The sequence below is a fragment of the Aedes aegypti genome, chromosome 3 (assembly GCF_002204515.2).
Source record: "Aedes aegypti strain LVP_AGWG chromosome 3, AaegL5.0 Primary Assembly, whole genome shotgun sequence".
In the NCBI taxonomy this organism is placed as follows: domain Eukaryota; kingdom Metazoa; phylum Arthropoda; class Insecta; order Diptera; family Culicidae; genus Aedes; species Aedes aegypti.
The window spans coordinates 283,196,210-283,213,021 of NC_035109.1; the positions used below are offsets into that span (position 1 = coordinate 283,196,210).

Here is a 16,812-nt window from a genome sequence, read left to right on the forward strand (position 1 = left end):
ATCTTCCTCCGATTTCACTTCCTTATGATGCTTCCGAAGCGCCTGCTTCATGTACTTTTCATTAGGCCGCAGCTCCGGTGCGTTCGGGGGGTTGAGATACTTCGGCAGGAAATTGATCTCCTTAGCTTTGTACCACTCCAAAACCTCTTTCGAATAATGGCACGAGGCCCTATCCGGCCAGAAAATCGTAGGACCATCGTGTGACGCTTTTGGAGGCATTCATTTAGGTACACCTGCCCATTGACCGTTCCAGTTGTCACAAATAGGGTGCTCCGCTTTCCACACGAGCAAATTCCTTGTCAAATCTTTTATTCTTAGCAAACTTTGACATCTTCTGCTTCCCAACGTCTTTAGGGACATCTAATTTATGATGAGCAGTGAAAAACTAGAGCCCCAGAAGCTGCCGGAAGTCTACCTTTACATACGTCTCATCATCCATAATGAGGCAATGTGGTTTCGTCAACATCTGGGTGTAGAACATTCGTCCACGTGTTTCACCTACCGTATTCTGCCGTTCATCGCGTTTAGGTGCCTTTTGGACTTTGTACGTATGAAGTCCTTCCATCTTTTTGCATCTTGCTCGGAAGTTTTGGATATATTCAGTTTCTTTGCCACAACTAGAAACTGAACGGTTGGGATTGCTCTTGAAAGCTTGAACTACCCGTTTGTGATCCTTAACACCATACACGGAGATCCATTTTGTCACTTTTTTCTTTCCGATCGATGGTCAAACTTTCGAATTCCCAGCTTTCTGCTGATGGCACGATGAGATAGATCTGGATTTTCGAGGTACGTGCCTGAAATTTCTTTGTGTCGCTGTTGTTCTTACGACTCCATATTTACAACGATTGCACATCTGTGATCTATTTTTAACATTGCTAGTGAAACACAGCGGAAACAAAAACACACTAAACAAATTACACCAAAATTTTAATAGAAAATACCCAACGGGTAAAAAGATACAGCCATTTAAAAGTGGTGCAATTTGATTCCGTACACCCTTTACTAACTTTGAAAGTTGACTTTGCCTAAATAGGATATAGTCCTAGAAAAAATAAGAATTTTATGATTCCACAAATGGTTCCCATATAACAAAATGTTTGAACAAGGAAAGTTTCCTGAGAGTTCCCAAAAAATGAAATTCCTACGGCAACAATATGATGGGACAGGGTATTAAACTCATTTTCTACAGCCACCAAATCTACTGATACCGGTGTCCTTGTCGGCAAATAGCAATGTTAAAAATAGATCATTATTGTCCACATTTGGAGCGATAATTTAAAAATTTGTTGAAAAATTCCAATTTGGGCCTATTTTTAGATAACACCGATTATCGGCTTTGAATGAAGCATGACGAGTCACGTTGTTCCGATATGAGGGAGTGATTCGCGACGAATTTCACAACCTATTTGGTAATTTAGATTAAGTTACGCCTATGTACATGATTGATTGTGATGGCGGTGGTGTCGGTTCGCACGTATCCGACGAGTAACACGAAAAATTGTGTTTTTGTCCGTTTTGTGTTTGGCTGTATCGTCTTCAACATGATGAGTAAAGCGCATCCCCGATTTGGTTGAACCAAAAATAAGAAAATGTCAAGCTACTCTGCTTGCAGACAGCACGAAGTCAAACTCAGACTGGGTTTAGTTGAACAAAATCAGAGGGAGATAGAAAATTATGCAACTTTCGGTTGTGTCTTACATGGAATTTAGTGGTATAATTCAATCAAGAAGTTTCGAAATTTTAAAAGATCCGTTTTTTTTGTAGCTTGTAATTTTTCGGCATTTTTGGTCTCTTTATCATCGACTAGGAATTCCTCCGGAAATTTGGTAAGTATTCCTCATGGAATTCAGAAATTCAGACAGTATCTCTTTTGGGAATTGGAAGGAATTTGATATTGGTTTTAGGCAGAGTCGCTCCTGATATTCAATAGAGTTACCTGAAATTCTATCAGAATCTCTCATGGAATTCTGTCAAGAATTCTCTGATTTGGGCAGGATTCTTCATTGCATTCATACAGAATCTCATGTGGGATTCGGAATAAATCTTTCCTGGGATTCGGTCAGGATCCTCCTTAGATTTGGTTGGAACCCAATCTATCCTTGAATTTTGCCGGAATCCTTCCTGACATTCAGCCTGAATACCTCATGGAATTCGTAAAGAATCCTTCATGGGATTCGAACAGAATCCCTCCTGGGATTCGAACAAAATCCTTCCTAAGATTCGAACAAAATCTTTTCTGAGGTTCGAATAGAATTCCTTCTGGGTTTCGAACAGAATCATTTCTGGGATTCGAACAGAATCCCTCCTGGGATTTGAACAGAACCTTTCTTGAGATTTGGACAAAATACCTCCTGGGCTTTAGACAGAATTCTCTTGGTATTTTAACAGTATCCCTCCTGGAATTTGGATAGAAATTTTCCTGGAATTCGGACAGAATTCCTCCTACATTTCGAGCATAATTCCTCCTGGGATTCTAACAGAATCCCTCCTAAGATTCGGACAGAATCCCTGTTTGGAGTCAAACAGAATCTTTCCTACGATTCGAACGGAATCCTTCCTGGAATTCGAACGGAATCCTTCCTGAAATTCGAACGGAATGCCTCTTGGAATTCTAAGAGAATCCCCCTGGGATTCGAAGAGAATCCCTACTGGAATTCGAAGAGAATCCCTCCTGGGATTCGAAGAGAATCCCTACTTGGATTCGAAGAGAATCCCTCCTGAGATTCGAAGAGAATCTCTCCTGAGATTCGAAGAGAATCTCTCCTGAGATTCGAAGAGAATCTCTCCTGAGATTCGAAGAGAATCCTTCCTAGGATTCTAAAAGAGTCCCTCCTGGGACTCGAAGAGAATCCCTTCTGGGATTCGAAGAGATTCCCTCCTGAGATCAAAGAGAATCCCTCCTGGGATTCGAACAGGATCCCTCCTGTGATTCGAACAGAATCTTATCAAATAAGTTCCAATATTATTACAAATGAGGCAAAAGGAGTGGAATTCCTGCAAAATTGCTCAAGGTTGATCCAATGATTATTTTACAATATTTTTCTTATAAATCACACCGATAATTCTTTCAGGAATTTCCAGGAATGCTTCAATCAATTAATCCCATTGAAATCGAATGTAGTAGACGAATTCCATGTCAAATAGGTCAGTCACAAAAGTCGACCATCTTCGATTTGCAGTAAATCGTGCACATGTTTTAGGTATGATACAGTGTTTTCCATAGAAAAATCGATCATTTTGACTCGAGAATAATTCCTAAAAATGGCCTATACATTTTTGCATGCGACCTATTTGGAAAATTCTCACTCCGAAACTGTTGATTACCATAGAATCTTGATAGTAAACAAATGTTAGGGCAAAGTTTCATGATGGATAAATTTTCAATAAAAAAGTTTTTCTAAGAACAATTTTTGGTCAACTTTCATTTTTTTTTGTCAAAATAAATACGTTCTGATGATACAATAAGAATCTTGAAATGTTTCTAAGCTATAATGATTATACGAATAATTTCGCTAGAAGTAGCCATTTTCGAATTATATCGAGTTTGATGCAAAAATTATTATTTAAATATTAAAATGAGCAAATGTCATTAGTTATTCGTGATTCTCTCTAAATAACACACTTTTCAATTAGGGTAGGTGTACCAGTTATGCCCATAGAAGTTCCCTATTTCGCCATACGTGAAAATTTGAATGTTTCTACATTTCGAAAATTTGTATTTGGTTCAATTGTAAGATACAGGATATATCATGATGTCAAAACATTCGAAAAGAATAAAAATGTGAAAGTTATTGAAATTTTCAATATGGCCAAATAGGGAACCACTATGGCCATAACTGGCCCACTTTCCCTACTTATTTTCCTTGATGAAGAACTGGATCCAGTGAAAATATTGCCAAGAGTCTACCAAACACCGAAACACCTTTCCAATCGTTTCGATCTTGCGAAAATCTAACAACAAATCAGGTAGTTGAGAGGCCTGTAATTTGTCACAGATAATTTCAGGAGTACAAGGAAGATTTTTTTTTCGTGATTATTTTCATTGAAATTGAAAAATTTCTCGTTAAGAAACATTCCAAAGATAGGTTAGGTATCAACCAATCATCATATTTACACCATGTTTTGCATATTTTAAGAAACTTTCTAATTCTTGGGAGTCAAATAACGATCTTTGGAAGAATTGTTTGAAGATTTTACCAAGTTCCACAAAAAAAAAACTTGTCGTATATTTGGTAAGAGTTTTCGTAGAAATCTCTCATGGATTACTACTCTAAAACCCTGATGATATATTCGAGAATATTTCGCTGATAGTTTTAGTGAAAATAGTGAAAAATGTCGAATCTGCAATTTCATCAATGGTTCGTAAAGTATCTTTCGAGAATCGCCAAGAATTTGTCGGAAATCTGACAAGGGTTGAGCCAAAACAATACAAGTTTTTTTTTTTAATATCTCTAGATAATTGGTAGACTCACACTTAAATCTCAATCAATGAGCTCTCCGGCAAGAAAAACATCATTCGAATTTCACTATTGAGCAGTGGTGAAAGCATTCGCATCACGAAGCATCTCACGAGTGTAAACCAATGCCAAACAAACATGATAGATTCGATAGAGAGCGCATTGTTTTTTAGGTATAGGGCTCGGGCTAGGCATTGGATATATATAGAAAGCGTTGTGTTTGGATGGGCATTTAATTCTTCCGAAAGAGGTGCACTTTGCGAAAAAGGACCACGTGATTATTGAGCTGAAATCGAATTCAGGTTAACTTCTACGTTCATGAGTCCTCTCATGGCGTAGTGGTAACGCGCCCCAACTAGAGATCAGGGAGTCGTGAGTTCGATTCTCACTGAGAAGACGTGTAACTTTTTCGCAAATCTTCACATCAATTTGTCCATCCAATCCAATTGCAAATTATATGTAATGTTTAGCTTTTCGGTAGTTGTTAAACTTCCACTCGGCTGGTTAGCTGTAAACCACGATTCATAATTAAAAACAAGTGGTGAGTTTTGTTTTTGTATATTTATGTGGAGTTTAGGTCCATTTAGAACTACACGCAGGTCAGTAAGGTAAAATATGGCTTTTATTCTCTTATCGACTGAATGAAATTGAATTATCAGCTATCGTGAAGATAAAAAAAAAAGAAATTTTAATATAATAAAAACCTGAACCCACTAATCATGATCTTTCGCAAGCATACGAGGCAAGAGATTCCTTTCACATTTATTCAGCAATCAAGAAAAATGACATTTATTTGTCATGTCTAGAATACGTCTAAAACGATTTTCCAGGAAAGACATAGGTTTGAAGGAATTATTCTAGGATGTTTTTCAAGGACTCTCCGAGGAATTCCTCTACAATAATGACAAATACAGCGAGGACACGATTATCCGGAGACTCGATTATCCGGAATTTTAGACTCGATTATCCGAAGAATGTTTTTTGATTTTCTTATTTTTCAGTTTTTATGCATAAATTTGAGATAATTTAGTATTGCAATACTAAATATGAATGGTTTAGCAGTTTTTGACGTAGATTTGAAAAGCGGGGTTTGAAAAAGGTTTTTTTTGGTATATGTTGGTCAAAAAAAATTTTCTTCTCAAAACCCCTAATGTTCTTAGCCTGCAGAGTATTATTCAGACTTTCGTTTAGTAAATTTCCCAACAATTAGTTCAGCAATTTTCTGGAGAATTTTCTTAAAATATCTCAAGTTTTTTCAGAGATTCTTGTAAGAGTTTTCTTCTGCCTGAGTTCATCGTGTATTTCACCAAGAATTTAACCTGTTTGTTTTCCTACAGAAAAAAACTTTCGGGGCCATCTGGACATCCAGATGGAAATTGACAAAAATTTAGGTAAATTGACGCTTATATTGAGCTGTTCGGTAATCCAATCCGCATGGTTATTGTCCCAGCCGAGCATGTGGATTTTTTTTTTCACAATTTCCCCCATAATTTGTCCATCTTTTATTACGCGTGGTAATAAGTAAAAATTTATGGTTGAAATAGTATAACAATTTAGAAATACAACCCTAGACGAAAGTCTCAGAAATCCCTGTAGTAACTTTAGGAGATATATAGAAAAAATACTGATTGAGTTCTTGAAGCAGTCGAGCACTCGACACTGAAGAAGGCTGTACGTTGCAGACGAAATAGGCCTATCTGTCAAGATAAGCAAAATATTAGAGTTTAAAGGTATTTGCTCGTCTTACTAGTGATTTTAGTATTATATGTTTTTCTGAAGTGAAGCGTTAAAGATCAGTTAGTAGTTTTTTTCTCTTCTTGTAGAAATTTTAAATGAACTTCGGTAGAGCAGAAGACTAATCTTTGGAGCAATTCTCGAACAAAGCTCTTGATGAGTTTTAGAAAGTATTACTAGATTAATTCCTGAAAAAATCTTAAGAGTAATTCACGAAGAAACCTTTCAGCAAATACCTGAATGATAAGTTCATGATTTTTTTGGTGAAAATCATGGAAAACACACTACATTTTTTAAAAGTAAAAATTCGATGCTGACGTTGGAAAGGGTAAATCCTGTCAAATATTTCCCATATCACTTATCACACCACGCGTTGCAATTGTTATGGCACGATAACAAGACGTCCGAATTTATTTCGGCATTGCGATAAACCACAACCCAAACAATTTATCGTCAGGTGTAGCCGCCACTGATATGGATGGGACGACCAATTATCACTGGTCATTTATGGATACTTAACCCAGTGCGTTGCATGCGGGGAATTCCACGGATACACTGTGGGCTAAAACAAATTCGATCAACGGTAAACCGTTTTAGTTGCACGTAACTTCGAGTGTAGCGTACCTACTTCCATGTCCAGTCCATATTCGGAAAGTGAAAGTCAATGAACAGAATGGCTACAACCGAATCCGTTACAATGGTGATATTACACAAACACGTACGCACCTCACACACAAACAGTGAATCAACGTACAGGAATTACTTGTTTATGGCATAATTCTTGTCTAAGAATACGTATTCAAATTAATCTGTATTCAATGATTTTTGTATGTTTGTGAATTAATCAAGGAAAACAGCCGACAAACTACGTAGCACCCTACTAATAGTAGACACCTTGTTGCCAAAACCAGGAAGACCCTGTATTCGATAACCTTCTTCAAATATAGAAAGGATTGGGAAACCAACAAGTGCCCTATTGAACGGTTGTCCAGATTCGGCTTCTCGGGTTTGTGTAGGGCCAACCGGTTTCCTCGTCAACAACGGCCGCTCAATTCCGACTGTACTCACGTAGTACCGTAGTACCGAGTAGCAGAAACTTTACAGTTTTGACGGGGAATCGGGTTCAAGTGCTCCCAATAAATTGTCCACACACGATTGCATGTTGCAACAACGGTTGTAACGCAAAACACACGCGACGATTTCCAGTGCCGAAGGGCGTCCAAGCAAGATGACCGGTCCAACGACTCACCAGTTTGCTAGTTACTGCCTACTTCTGGGTATACGGATCTATTTTTAGCTCGAACAGCAATTCTGCCTGAGAGCTGATGGTTCCGACGAAGAGAAGGCAGTAGCTCGCGGCGGAAAGCGATTTGTTCGTTCGCTTATTATTTTATTGATCAGTCACAACAACGCGGATTCTGGGGACAACTCGTTGTTCGATAGGCTGGGCGTCGTAATTTAATCGTAGTCCAGTCAGGACCATTGGCATAGCAGAGAAGGGAGGGGGGGGGGTTGGCATTTTAAGCTGTCTAATATTCTAGCAGTTATTACAGACACTTATTTAAAACCGGGATCCAAACTCAAAAGAGATCAATTTTTTTTGTTTAAGTATCGTAATGATCGACTGGATGGAGCTGCAATCATCATTCATAGGCGCATAAAGCATCAACTATTTTCGTCATTTGAAACCATTTTTTTTAACTTTAGGTGTTTCTGTTGAAGCACAGCTTGGTAAATATTCTTTCATAGCTGCCTATTTGCCTTTTCAATGCACTGGATAGCCAGTAAATTTGCTCCAGGCTGTCAGGAAAATTGACTCGCAAAAATTCAAATTTTGTTGTCCTAAATGACTTTCATGCAAAACATCGCTCATGGAATAATTCGCAAAGTAATTCCAATGGTAGAATTTTATTTGATGAGTGCTCTTCAGGATATTTCTCAATTCAATGCCCTGATAGCCGTACTTGTTTTTCCTCTCAGAGAAACACTTCTACGATTGATTTGGTCCTCACTGACTCTAGCCACCTTTGTGGCCAACTGGTTAGGGATGATTCAAATATTACGTAACGCTAAATTTGCCAATTTTAGACCCCCTCCCTCCCTCACGTAACAGCCTTTGTATGAAAAATTTAAAATGTTTGCATGGACCGTAACACAACGGATGACCCTTTCCCTCCCCCTGTTGCGTTAGGTAATATTTGAACGATCCCTTACTTACTCTGATTTTGATTCTGGTCATGTCTCTGTTACATTTCAAATATCGTATGAAGCGATTCTCAATCCTCAGTTGCACTTTCAATTATTTTCGAGCCGACTGGAATACATTTCTTTGCATCTCGAATGTCTCGAATATTGAAGTGGGACCTCTACAATTTTTTTTTCATAGGTTGTGCATTTGTGTATCTGTGAATTAATGTTTGATGCCACTCAACTTCCCCTTGAATCCTGGCTACGCCCATGGTCAGGGCACTGAATGTTAGGGAGACGTTATGCAAAGTGTAGTAACCGAAGCAATGACAAGAGAGTTTCCCATTCCCATTGGCTCACGATCCACGAGCAAACGCATGCACGACGGACACTTCGTTCGATAGTCAGTGTTCATATGAGGAAATCGCGCACAGACTTTGCGCTGGAAGATCAAGGGCAATCGCAGCGACTGCCCCGCGCCGCCATGGCAGATATGGATGGATGTAGACATGCATGTAAACTGTCAAGTGCATGAAAGTGCAGTGGTGGAGCGGCTCCCGCAGCGTTAGATCACGTTCGCTGCCGCCAAGTTTGCAGTAGGGTGGTAAATTTGATTCGAAGAATAAGTTTAGACTTTGAGACGTGAAGTTTGTACTTACCTTGAAGTGTTACCATATTTTAAATATATTTTTTTTTTCTAAATTTCTGTTATTAATAACTCTTATATAAACCAACATCGTCTTTGGGCTACCCTTACTACCGAAATGGCTGAAAATTTGACAGAACTCTTTTTCCGTCATAAAGATTGTAGGGAAAATATGAAAGACTGGATTTCCAAACTCTCTTGCGTTTTGAACCACCCTAGTGTATAGTAAGCTATCGCTCCGTTATAAGAGAGTAGTTAAATGTATTATTGCAATATCAAGATCAAGTCAACGATGACGGACGACGACGATGATGATGACGGGACATTTTTTGCTTGAGACTGGCATCTAACGTGGGGGTGTCAAGAACGTTCCACGATCGAAGGCTACTAAGGGCATTTGGAACGTGATTGAATTTACTCAACTGCCTGTTTGAACGGAATACATCATTTGTCAAGAAAGAACGGCGAAGGTCTTGAATCAAACAACTACGGGAGTTAATGGTTTTATGAGAGCATCTGACAGTTCATACGGTTGTTAAATTCAATTTAATTTCAATTGAGACAACCAGTCATCTTAAAGCCATCGCAATCACTCATTCAATGCATACGAACATCCGTATGTGACGACTTAATTATACGCAATGCATCCAATGATCAGGATTTACTAAAACTAAATATGATAAACAATTATAATAGTTGCGTGATAAACAACTAATTATGTGTTCTCCTTTTCTCATTACAGGTATGTATCATCTGGCGACAATGTGTAATGATGTTTTTATTGCTGAATGACTGGTATGAGCTTGTTGTTACTAATATAAACATTCTAGGGAGTGAAAATTCTTCTATTGTTATGTATCGAACTGAAAACCTTTTTTTTCAATTTTCGTTCAGCCAGAGTGAACTGAGTGATGTGAAATCACAACTACCTACATCGAAGATTATTGATGTTTTCCATGTATATTTTATTTTAAGGGGGCCTTCCTTAGCCGAACGGTTAGAGTCCGCGACTACAAAGCAAAGCCATGCTGAAGGTGTGTGGGTTCGATAAGACTCAAGATAGTCAGTTGGATTAAATGAATAACCAAATAACAAAACAACCAAAAAAAAACCCCTGCTATAAGAGATCATAAGCCGAATGATTTCTTCAGTGATTCTACCATCCATTTCCACAGGAGGTCCTCTACGAATTCTGGAATCGCTCCAGTACTTCTACCAGGGATTATTCTACGAAATCTCTTAACACTCCGGCGGTTGTGACCCAAAATCAGTAGGAACGGTATTTTCAACTCGCTATATCTCAGTGAGTTTTCATTCGATTTCTAATCTTTTTTCACGTATCAATTTTCCCAGGTATCAAGATTACTGCAAAATGTTGAGAACTCAAATTTGTACAGTATTATAATCTTGAGAACTGAAAAACCCGAGGCAAGTCTTAAAAAAATGCTGTTTTTTGATAATAACTTTCTTTTTATCGCGAAGATCTACACATATTTTTTGTTCAAAATGAGCACAATCTTATAAGACATTAGATTGTGAAAACTTTTTGGTAATTTATCTTGAAAAGAACCACACAATCTTCACAAATTTACGTATAATACAGATAAAATGCTTATTTTGTTTGTAACTTGAAATTTATCGTGATGACCAATACATATTATTACCTTTAAATGTACATATGTATATAGTGAACAACTTTGCTGAACAATGTTGTAAATTTATCTTCCAAGAAACTACAAAATTTTCACTAAAATACGTATAATACAGAGAAAATGCTCATTTTTGTTTGTAACTTGAAATTTCTCGTGATGACCAATATATATTATTACTTTCAAATGTACATATGTATATAATGAACAACTTTGCAGTACAATGTTGGAAGTTTAACTTTCAAGAAACTACAAAATTTTCCCAAAACAACGTATAATACAAAAAAAAAACACACACATTTTTGTTTGAAACTTGAAATTTCTCGAGATGACCAATACATATTATCACCTTCAAATGTACATATGTATTTCATGAACAATATTCAAGAACAATTATGTAAGCTTGAAACTCAAGAAACTACACAATTTTCACAAAACTACGTATAATACAGAGAGAATACGCATTTTTTGTTTTTAACTTGAAATTTCTTGAGATGACCTATACATATTATCACCTTCAAATGTACATATGTATTTAGTGAACAACTTTCTAGAACAATGTTGTAAGTTTAATTTCCAAGAAACTACCAAATTTTCATACATTTCTAATGTACATGTGTATTTAGTGAACAACTTTGCTGAAAAATATTGTAAATTTAACATTTAAGAAACTACATTTTTTTATAAAAATGTGTATAATATAGAAAAAAAAATTATTCTTGTTTGTAACATGAAATTTCTCGCGATGACCAATACATATTATCACTTTCAAATGTACATATGTATTAAATGAACAACTTTCCAGAACAATGTTGTAAATTTAACATTCAAGAAACTGCTGATTTTTCCCAAAAATACGTTAATACAGAAAAAATACTGATATTTTTTTTTTAACTTGAAATTTCTCGCGATGACCAAATCATATTATCACTTTCAAATGTACATATGTTTTTGGTGAGCAACTTTCCAGAACAATTTTGTAAGTTTAACATTCAAGATACTACATTTTTTTCTCAAAAATTCTTATAATACAAAAAACATACTCATTTTTGTTTGTATCATGAAATTTCTCGCAATGACCTACACATATTATCAAATTGTAATGTACATATGTATTAAATGTATGTATTTAGCGATATCAAGATACGAAATATTGAGCAAGGGAGAAATGACTTGAATTTGTATTGGTCATCGCGAAAAATTACAAGTTATAAAGAAAACAATTTTTTTCTTTATATTATACGTAGTCTTTAAAATATATTGTATTTTTTTGAAAGCTATACACACAACATATGTATCGGTCTAAAAAAAAAAGTTTCATTTCAGAATATTTTTTTCTGTATTTTACGTATTTTTGGAAAAATATTGCAGTTTCTTGGAAGTTAAAATAATATCAATGTTACTGAAAGTCATTTACTACATACCAATGTATTTTTGGAAAGTTTTTCTCACACACCAATATATATTTGAAGGTGATATTATGTGCTGATTATCGCAAGATATTTTAAATTTAAATTTAAATTTTAAAGTCAAAAGGAAGAAAAGTATATTTATATTATACGTAGATATTAAAGATAATATTGTAGTTTTATGATAGGTAAATTGACAACATTGTTTGAACAATAGTTCACTTAATACATATGGAGTTAATTAAATGTATTGGTTATCGTGATAAATTTCAAGTTACTATAAAGAAGAGTATTTTTTATGTTTCATACGTATTTATGGAAAAATATAGTAGTTTCTTGAGAATTAAACTAACAACATTGCTCTAGAAAGGTTTTCACTAAAACATATGAAAATATAAAGTTGATGATATGTATTGGTTATTGTGTGAAGAGAAGATCATCCTCTATCTCTCAGTGGTAATAGTTGCTCATTCATTTGCTTAGAAACAGGGAGCTACACACTCGATTACCATTGGTTTTTGGGGCGAGATCACAAGTCTGCGAGATTTTAAGGTTATAACATGCATTGGTCAAGAAATTGGGCTAGAAATTTGAAGCTACAAATAAGAAGGGTATTGTTTCGATATTATACGTACTTTCTAAAGAAATAAACTAAAAACATTGTTCAGAAAAGATGTTCACTAAATACATATACACATTTAAATGTGATTGTAATTGTGAAAAAATCAAGTAATAAACAATATGAGTACTTTTTTCTGTGTTTCACGTATTTTTGAAAAACACATTGTATTTTCTTGAATATTACACTCAGAACATTGTTTTGGAAAGTTGTTCACTAAACACAGATGCAAATTTGAAGTTGTTCAAATCGAGAAATTTCAAGTTTCAAACTAGACGGATATTTTTTGTAGTATTAAACGTATTTTTGGGGAAATATTGTAATTTCTTGAAGGTTAAACTTACACATGGACATATGAAAGTGATACAGGTAAGTTCCGTTTTTATCAATACGATCGATAATTTTCAGTTGACAAAAACGGAACCGTGACAAAAACGGAATAATTTTCTTAGACAAAATATTTTACAAATTTAAAGAAAAAAAAATGCAATGTTGCCAGGATAATAGTTTTCATCATTTAAATGCACAGTTTTGATGTTTAGGAGCTGTGAGGAGCTTTTAGATTGATCATTCATGTATGTTCGCAATTGAAGTTGATTGCAGACTCCTATCAATCAATGTGGTTTTGTAATAAATCATAAATAATTTTTAGTTTTCTTGGTTAGAATTCCAATAAATGTAATATAGAATATTGAAACGATAATCACATAAATGTCCTTTGCACCATAAGGTGCGTCATATTTGTAAAAACTACATGGAAATTGATCAAGCTGATCATTGTATTTGTCAAGCAAGATTAGACAAGAAACAACTTGTTTTTCTATTGTTCATCCTCATCCTTCTGCTTCTTCTTCTTCTTTATAGTATCACATCCCAACTGAGAAAGACTCTTTTTCTCAGCTTAGTCTTCTTATAAAAACTTCCGCAGTTATCAACTGAGAGCTTTTTTGCCAAAATACATTTTTTGCATTGTTGGCCACACCCGATTGGCGATTGAATGAGGAGTTTTGTTGCGAAAATTTTTGCAAACTGAAATGAACATCTACGGTTTCTTGTACTTTGAATTGCCAAAATCTTACCAGTAAAATGATTGTGACGTTTTTTTTTTCTAAAGGTATCACTACTTACTTAACTGCGCCACCATCGCCTTTTAGCTTTGCGTTAGATCACGAATAGACTGGCTATTAGCTAAAATAAAGTTTTAGTTTTTTGTTTAGTAAAAATTATAATAAATAAGTTCATCAAAAATACAGAAATGCACAAACTCCAGAACAAGCATCACCAAATTAGAACTTTTTGGTAAGATACTCTTTTGTAAAGTTTTATGAATAAGCGTTTGACTGTTTGTATAAGACTCCTAATTAACTGTTTGGTCTCCATGTGGGGGAAGGGGTTTACGTCTGCTCAAAAATCAAAATCCTAGCAAATGTAGGATGGAAACGAGCGTGCCGTGGATACGTTCAGTATCAATAGCTTCTTCAGCTCTTTTCCATCTTCCTCGGTGAAAACTATAAGCAGATTCCAAAATTTTCTATAGGTTCCATAGTTTTACTGCTCTTCCCCTACTCCTTGGAAAATGATCTAATCAATGGCTGTTTGTTATAATCTGTGCAATGCTATCGAGTTTGAGAAAAAGAAGATAATTTTCAAAATATGACGGGTTCGACAGTCTTATCAAAAATAAAACAAACTCGATCATGTCTCTTGCCGTTGCCTAAACATTTTTGAGTGCATTTCCAAGCGCATCCCTTAGAAAAAATAATTGAACATATATGTCTATCACATTTACATTGAAAATTCCTCGATGCCATGTTACATAAGAAAAATGAAAGGTCTATGCAATTTACTTAAATACGTATTCAACTTATCACAAATTTCAGTAGCTAGGACGTGGCCAGAGCAAATCTCGGTTGCTGAAGGATGTGTCTAATTAATCCAAAAGCCAATACTAAGTTTGATAACTCCAATTGATTAGTGGATAGGAAGCAATCAAACCTTATTTAATCCTATAAGACTTGACACCAACCATGTATCGTAAGTGCTCAACATTAACATAACGTCGAAAATTCAACCCTGAGACTATTGAAAAACATTAATATTGCTTCCAAATAAGTATTTAAATTCTATTCGAAACATTTTAAATTTAAAAAAAAAACTTTTTTTGTTTGTTTATAAAAACGGAATAATTTGTTGACGAAATCGGAACGTGATAAAAACGGAACATACCTGTAATATGTATTGGTGATCGGGAGAATATTCAAGTTACAATAAAACAAAAATTTCTGTATTATACATAGTTTTGGGAAAATTTTGTAGTTTTTTTCGAATGTTAAACTTACAATATTGTTTTGAGAAACTTGTTCACCTAATACATATGTACATTTGAAGTTGATAACATGATTGATCGTCACGAGAAATTTCAAACAATATAAGTATTTTTTTGTATTATTCCTATTTTTATGATTTTTTGAGTTTCTTGAAAGTTAAACTTACAACAATTTTCAGGAAAGTTGTTCACTAAATAAATATGTACATTTAAAAGTGATAATATGTATTGATCATCTCGGACAATTTCAAGTTACAACCAATATTAGTAGTTTTTCTGTATTAACGTATTTTAGTGAAAATGTTGTGGTTTCTTGAATGTTAAATTTAAAACATTGTTCTCGAAAGCTGCTCACTAAATAAAAATGTACATTTAAAGGTGACATCGCGGGAAATTTCAAGTTACAAACAAAATATATATTTTTTTCTGTATTATACGTATTTTTGGGAAAATTTTGTAGTTTCTTGAATGTTCAACTTACAACATTGTTCTGGAAAGTTGTTAACTAAATACATATGTACATTTGAAAATGATAATATGTATTGATCATTGCGAGAAATTTCAAGTTACAATCCAGAATGAGTATTTTCTCTGTATTATACGTAGTTTTGGGAAAATTTTGTAGTTCCTTGAAAGTTAAACTTATAACGTTGTTCTGAAAAGTTGTTCACTAAAAACATGTTTACATTTAAAAGTAATAACATGTATTGGTCATTTCGAGAAATTTCAAGTTACAAACAAAATAAGTGTTTTTTCTGTATTATACATATTTTTGGGAAAATTTTGTAGTTTCTTGAAAGTTAAATTTACAACATTGTTCTGGAAAGTTGATCACTTAATACATATGTACATTTAAAGGTGATAATATGTATTGGTAATAGCGGAAAATTTCAAGTTACAAACAATATCAGTATTTTTTCTGTATTATACGTATTTTTGGGAAAATTTTGTAGTTTCTCGAAAGTTAAACTTGCAACATTGTTCAGCAAAGTTGTTTCATTATATACATATGTACATTTAAAAGTGATAATATGTAGGGGGAGATCCCCCAGTACCGGACAGCACCCAATACCGGACAAAGTCGAAACATTGAGAAATCATGGTCCAATCAAGATGGTGTATTAGTAGTAAAGGAAGCTATTATGGAGACTAATGTTTGCGTAGAATAACACATCCTTGAAATATGCATGCCTTTTTAAAAAAGTACAAAAGATTGAAAATTTCAAAAAATTTGGCGTATTGCCTTAGTTTTGAGCCTATTTAGTAATTATTTTGAATATGAAAAACTACTTTCGATCACGCAAGCATATTCGAACATAATTCTAATTTGATAGTATGAATGAATTTTGTACCATAATTGGACTAAATATGGACAAATTACAATTTTGTTTAAGCACCTCCTGTACCCCAGTTTCGGACAGCCTGATTTGTTATATGATATCTTTGTAATTATTGCACGAGTGTTTCAAAATACATTCATTTTTCATGGATTCCGTCGACCATGGTATCAAACATGCAATAAAATTAAGAAAAATGAACATTCAGAACAACATCGTAAAATGTGCTATTTTTCATCATATAAGAAAGAGGTTTTTGATGGACATCTTGCAAACTATGAAATACTCAAATTGTTCTTGTAAATGTTGCAAATGCATTGAATTGCCAATTATATACTATTCCTAAAGTAAACACATTCAATGATGTTCAAATTTACAGAATTCTAGGCATTTCCAGATTGTGTCCGGTATTGGGTGCCACCTTTCAAGATCGATCAATTTGGTA

General features: G+C 34.7%; 1 protein-coding gene across 3 annotated transcripts in view; it reads left to right on the forward strand.

Annotated features, from left to right (window-relative positions):
• Positions 1–16,812, forward strand: part of LOC5576142 (protein goliath) — a 225,922-nt gene that overhangs the window by 162,441 nt on the left and 46,669 nt on the right. Inside the window, exon 1 of one of the 3 annotated variants that reach the window (XM_021854310.1) lies at positions 9,763–9,822. The exons of the other annotated variants lie outside the window; for them this stretch is intronic. Coding sequence (XP_021710002.1) covers positions 9,816–9,822 — 7 coding nt within the window. The 5' untranslated portion in view covers positions 9,763–9,815. Of the gene's footprint in view, positions 1–9,762; positions 9,823–16,812 lie in introns of those variants that run through there. 3 annotated transcript variants of the gene reach the window in all.